Source organism: Triticum dicoccoides, chromosome 6A, assembly GCF_002162155.2.
Source record: "Triticum dicoccoides isolate Atlit2015 ecotype Zavitan chromosome 6A, WEW_v2.0, whole genome shotgun sequence".
Lineage (NCBI taxonomy): Eukaryota > Viridiplantae > Streptophyta > Magnoliopsida > Poales > Poaceae > Triticum > Triticum dicoccoides.
The window spans coordinates 84,518,016-84,524,064 of record NC_041390.1 but is presented as its reverse complement, the minus strand read 5'-3'; the positions used below and the strand labels follow the sequence as shown (position 1 = coordinate 84,524,064).

Here is a 6,049-nt window from a genome sequence, read left to right as displayed (position 1 = left end):
CGATTTAAACAGACGGATCGACAGGAACTGTACCCGCACGACAGTGCATGAACAGTGCCCGGCGCTACGGGGTCGATGCACACTGCCTGGCCATGTTATGCCGTGGTCATTAGATCTATGTCCCAGCCATTGCCGGTCCTTTTGCAATGGCTGGCACTGTGCCATGGGTCACCGTTACGGCCGTGCGATGTCATCATCAAAAATTTAAAACCATGATCAGTTACAGTTGCAGAAGCAATTCAGAAACATAGCAAGTTCAGAATTATTCAGACAAATGGCTAAATGATGGATCAAGATCTTTTTCCATGGCAACACGACTGGGTCACTTTGATCCTAAGTCTGTTTCGTGTGCGCCTTTATTCTAGGCATTGCCAAAACCATAGGCCTCGAGGCAGGCAACGGCGTCAAAGCAAAGTAAATTCAGCATTCCGAGTTTCAGGCCGAAGAAACGGGCGTTGATCGCGTGACAAAATCACGCACCCAGTGGACCGGAGCCATCATCAGTGCATCCGGTCGAAGTGCGAGGCATGGTCGTAGGAAGGCTTTGGGAGCTGGAGCTCGCTGTCATGGTCCCCCCAGCGCTCGAAGACCTGGAACCGCGGGTGATCATCGAGGGGCTGGCCGCCGTCTAGCCAGAGCCCCACCGATGATCCCAGCGCGTGCATCGCGGGGTTGGGGGCGCCGGCAATGGCTGCCACCCCAGAGTGCATCTGGGGACTTGGCTGGAGGTTGGCAGCACCCACTGGGTTGCTTGACAGAAGAGAGAGAGCATGCTGAAGATCCGGGGCTCCACTGGAGTCGGAAGCAACAGCAGAAGCTTGGACACCTGGAAGGGTAAACAAGTAGAACAAGTTTTGGTGTTAATGTTCATCACCAAGGAAAAGATTCTTTGGAGTGCCTAAACATACTTAAGAATATAATCGCCACAGATGCAGAGTTACTGTGCAATGGAAAATCTCAATCAGTTCTGAAGTTATCATTACTTTACTAGTAAAGATGAAACCAAATTTTTCATGATTCTATAACAGACTATTGTTTTTATTTATTTATTCTAACCCCAAGGCTTGCCTGCATGTGCCTCATTATCAACAACTTTCCGGTATAGAAAACAAAAACAAAGCACTATTAAAAATTCGTCTGAGCAACTCAATCATGCCAGATTATGACAAATAAGGTAATCCACAGTCTCTTCCGGACCCAAAGCTATAGTCTCAAATGGTACGACTAATCATAGTTTCTGGTAAATGTCAGAATCAAATCAGTACTAAGAGGACAGGACAGGCTGACAGCTCTTCTTAAGGTGGATCTGTTTCAGATCAAAGATTGTGGATAACTGCAGGTCAGGAAGTACAATCATCTATGAGGAAGCAAATTCAGTGAAAAGAGCGTGATTAACCAGAGATTGCTAAAATAAGGGTAGGTGACTAGAGCTCCTTGAAAAGATAAAACATGGAGAAGAATGTGACCTGGCAATCAGGTCCTCGGATCACAAAAATAAGGACCACGTGTATAGTCACATGTTGCAAACAGAACTTACCTAATGAAATGTTGAAATGATACAGCTATATGTTCAGAAAGTGCAAAAGCTTCATGTCATTTATGTTAACTCGAAAGAACAGCCAACAAACAGGAGTACATATTAGAAGAAACATACTAATTCTATGAAGTGGTCCGTGGAAAAAACACGAAGAGGTGCATTTATCTATTCTTGTTTTAGTTAGGAATTGTAGGAACAAGAGTTTACATGTAAGTGACGACCTTTATATGGTCACTTTTTCACCGTTTCGTTTGGAAATTCATTCATAAGCAGGGAAATACCTTGATTAGGGAACTTTGTACAAGTTCCCTTGAATGACATGAACCCATCGAAACCATGATGTGCACCATGCGGCATAATATTGTCCGACATCTGCTGACTAGATAAATGCATCCCATGAACACCTGCAGCAGTTGTTGGCTTTAACCAAGGAGCTTTTGTGTGTGTAACTTTGAAGCCTCCTGGGTCATCCCATGAAGAACTTCCACAGCTTCTCATTTGAACATAAGGAGCCTGACCGAATAGGAAATTTGGCTGTTGCCTTGCATCTGTTCAAGTCATTACAAGAGTTTTAGCACAAAATGTTCATAAGTCAGAAATGTAACTGCTTCCATAACTCCAAATCCTCAATTTGTTTGTACAATTATGTGTTTGTTTTTTCTTTTCTGAATCACTATACCATTGACGCGATAACATAATTATTAACAGATAAAAGTACAAAAATATTTTGAGGAATCTAGAGTGAAATGAATAGTACATTGGGCACAACTCCTTAAAATAAGGACAAGTACAATTGTTATCCATTAATTCCCATCAACAGGAATCATCATAAATTGTTCCTATCAACAGAAACCCTCACAAATGGCAGTCACCAGGATCACAAAGAGCCTTTCTGATATCACAGTTACGAAAATTGTGACTAATTTTTGACATTATGACTAGGGAGGAAATTTGAATCAACAAAGAAATTGACCATTTCAAACACAAAAAAATGCTCTACCCTAGTAATTTTTTGTGCTGCTGAGTTGGTGTGACCATACGTGGCTGTTTTAGAAGGACATATGTAAGCATGTTACTTACTTAACGCATGAATTTCACAAGACATAAGGCAAATACAAGCCTAGTACCCTACCATAAAACATTGTAGACATCCTTGATGAACTGAAAGAAATTGCTTCTGGCTGTGGCTTGCGCCTGCGGGAATTATGATCATTGAGACGCCTACGGCAGCTTCGCTTTTTCTGGTCAAACTCGGCTAAAGCATGAAACCTAGAATCAAGTGGAAAACAAAAGAGAAAGAAACAGATCAGAACAACGGGTTCTTTTTTTTGTGCTCAAGGATGCCACTGTTTGCAATATAAAGCATCTCACCGGCTGCACTGTTGGCAAAAGCGTCGCTCCAGACCAGCGACAACAACTTTGGGAGCCTTAGCGTGAAGTTCACAGACTCTGTGCTTCCGATGGTAATCTTTAACAGTAGAGAGATCGGCTTTGCAGCCTTCAACCTGACAGTATGAGTTATGTGGCTTCTGTTGTTCCGCCTTTGCCTTCTTGCCCACAGCAGGAGATTTGTTTGGCGCGCTCGCAGCACCCGATGGCGAGCTCTTGACACTCTGCCCTCCACAGACATCCTCGAAGTAGGTTCTCTTGCCGAGCTTCAGGCCGATCACCGGCTCCCCACTGCTCACTGCCACCACAGGCGACGGAGATGTTCCAGTTCTCGTGTTATCAACTTTACCCAGCTCGGTATTCTTGCTCATGTTCCTATCAGTGTTTTTGACGGGCGCAAATCTGAACTCCATGTTGTTCCCAGCCTTGGACGAAGAATCGATCGACGCGGACATGGAGCTCTTGGAAGAGCCATATCCCATCTCCGAGCTGGAAGAGAAGTTGCCGCTGCCGCTGCCGCTGCCGCTGCCGCCAGAAGAATGGAGCGGTTCGTTCCCCATGGTAGCCGCAACGGCGGCAAATCTTGGATCGGCCTGCATCGCATTCTTGGGGTTCTCGCCTATCGGCGGGAAATTCTCCCAGTCCCACAGCACCGAGCTCCTCTGGTTCCACTCCATCCCAAAAGAGCCCATGCCAGAGCCGAAGATCTCCGGCGCTCCTCCTCCTCCTACTCGCACGGCAAAGCTGCTGCCACTGAAGCAACAAAAGGGAACACAAGGGGTGAGGAGCAGAATTAGCAAGCTTGGAAATCAGGAAAAAAAATTGCACTTGGAAAAGTCAATGATGATGAACAGCTTAGAACACATATGAGCACCACTGAGGGCAAGAGAGAGGAAGTACACAACTATCATCAAATGAATGAGTGAATGCCGTGTGCAACTGCGCAACAGAGGGTATGCAGAGTACCTTTCTTCACACAAGTGGAATCGTCAGTTAGTTATGGCAAGAAGATCATCAATTCATCATTCCATTTCCCCAGCAGCAGGAGAGACAAAAAAGGAGAACACACAAGTACCTTGATGAGGGACCAAAGATCAAGTTGTGGTATCCCCCCTTCACTTCTTCCTCCTCCGAAAACAATAGGAAAGACAGCAGAATTCCTCCTCCTCCTCCTCCTCCCAGAAGCCCGATCAGCAGCGCGCCGGAGCGCCACGGAGCTCCCCCTCGAACCCGGCGAGCCGTGGTGCCGGGGACGTCGTCGGCGGAGCAGGCGGCCCCATCAACCGGAGAGAAGCTCTGCTGCCTCAGGCCCTCGGCACAAGGTCTGCCTCCCCCTCAAATCTCATCCCTGGGCGATGAGATGAGATCTAGTATATCACCTTGAAAGAAACCCAAGCCCAATCACGGCATCAGCAACCACCCCGGCGCTGGACCCTACGGCGCATCATGACAACCACCCCGGTCTCGCTCGCCCCAATCAAGATCTTTCACCACCACCAGCAGCACGCCCCCAAGCCCAGAGAAAAACTACCACTACTGGAGTACTGGTACTGCTACCTCAGGACTGCATTATTTGCTCCACGTTGCCTCTGCGTCACCCTCCTCCACGGATCAAATCAAATCAAACCCCTTTGGGACGGGACGGCGGAGGGAGGGAGGGAGGGAAGGAGGGGGAGAACCTATACCACATCAAGTCAGCTGCTTTTCCTTTTCCTGTGGGGGAGGAGGACCCCTTTTTACCCGTCTACTAGAGGGGAAAGAACTGCTCATGCCACCCCTAGGTGTACTGTGGTACTGTGTGCAATGGAAAGGGAGATCAAGAATCTTACTGCTGCCTCCTTTTTGCTCAAGAATCTTTGTCTCCTTGGCCTTGGTGTATCCCTCCCTCTGCCTGGCAGGCACTTGGGAGAGAGGATGAGGGAGGGCCTCAGAAAATCAGCAGAGGAGGGCAACCAGATAAGGAAGACAAGACTCACAATAACCCAGTGCACACCACACACACAAATGAGCTAGCTTTTTTTCATGTCATGCCCTGATGAATGGTGCCCCCACCTGAGTAGTGACTAGTGAGTGAGTAGGCCTGGAATGAACAGAAAGTGCCGAGTGGGGATGGATTTGGATGCCTCTACTGCTACTGCATCTTCACACACAGACACAGTGCAACAACCAGGCACATGCCCTCCCTGACACCATCTCCAAGAGGGCTCAGGGGTCAAGAAAGACAGCTAGGCTTAAGCTACTCACCTCACCTCACCACCTGTTTACTGTTACTTCTACTACTACCAACAGTGCTACTTGTATGTATGTATCTACTGTACAGCAAAATCTCCAGTGGAAAAGCAGCAGCCTTTTTTGTGTGTGCTGAGGTTCAGAACTCAGAGTTCCTCAGCAGATCAGATGTATCATCACCTCCTCCGAGAATGACAAAGCACAAACGTATGAACCAATGAAAAAAAAATAGCGCGCTGCGAGAAGATTTAGCACCGCCCTTGTCCAGATGTTGTAGAAGTTATGAAAGTACTGCACAAGACACTATAGATTACGATCCCGGTACGATGCTATATCGAGCGGAGTCTGATGATTTGGCTTGGTGCATCGGAGGCTAGTATGTGACGGCGTACCAAAATTGTCCATGATGTATCGTTCGCATCTAGAAAGTTATAGCATGCTATATTTGAAAAATTGCGTTTTGCATAAAAATGTCAAATGTATCACATAATTTAAGGCTTCCCTAATTTGCAAGGATGGGGACTTGGGGCGAAAATGGAATGAGGCCGACACCGCTATTTGGAGACAGGATGAAGAGAGGTTGCTCTCACCTGGTGGCTGACTTGCCGACGCCGGCGGCGTGGTTAACGTCGGCGCTGACTTGCTGGAGTTGGAGGTGTGGCCGACGACGCTACTTGGAGAGGGGATGAAGAGAAGCCGCCGCCGCTAGTTGGAGACGGGATGAAGAGAAACCGCTGCCGCTCATGAACCGCCGCCTTCGCTCACGAGTCACGAACGTCGCCGACGCCTCTTGGAGACGGGATGAAGAGAAGCCACTGCCGTTCACAAACCACCACCTTCGCTCATAAGTCACGAACGCCGCCGCCACCGCTACTTGGAGACGGGATGAAGCGA

The 6,049-nt window shown here is 47.8% G+C and overlaps 1 protein-coding gene across 2 annotated transcripts; it reads right to left on the bottom strand.

Annotated features, from left to right (window-relative positions):
* Positions 1-186: 186 nt before the first annotated feature.
* LOC119315162 (squamosa promoter-binding-like protein 3) lies at positions 187-4,901 on the bottom strand. Of its 2 annotated transcripts, none has more exons than XM_037589831.1 (5): positions 4,756-4,901; positions 2,909-3,679; positions 2,670-2,806; positions 1,819-2,085; positions 187-826 (listed from the first exon to the last, which is right to left on the bottom strand). In XM_037589831.1, the coding sequence occupies exons 2-5, from the start codon at positions 3,616-3,618 to the stop codon at positions 501-503; spliced, it is 1,440 nt and encodes a 479-aa protein (XP_037445728.1). In that variant the 5' UTR covers positions 3,619-3,679; positions 4,756-4,901; the 3' UTR covers positions 187-500. The 2 variants fall into 2 exon arrangements, with proteins under 2 accessions (XP_037445728.1, XP_037445727.1); XM_037589830.1 differs by lacking the exon at positions 4,756-4,901 and adding an exon at positions 4,002-4,687.
* Positions 4,902-6,049: the final 1,148 nt, after the last annotated feature.

Excerpts from the sequence above, each read along its gene's own strand:
- LOC119315162 (XM_037589831.1), bottom strand. The coding sequence starts at position 3,618 with ATGGGCTCTTTTGGGATGGAGTGGAACCAGAGGAGCTCGGTGCTGTGG. Across the intron at positions 2,807-2,908 it reads TTTTGCCAACAGTGCAGCCG|GTTTCATGCTTTAGCCGAGT; the intron begins GTGAGATGCTTT and ends ACTTGATTCTAG. Across the intron at positions 2,086-2,669 it reads GATGTCTACAATGTTTTATG|ATGCAAGGCAACAGCCAAAT; the intron begins GTAGGGTACTAG and ends TGACTTGAACAG.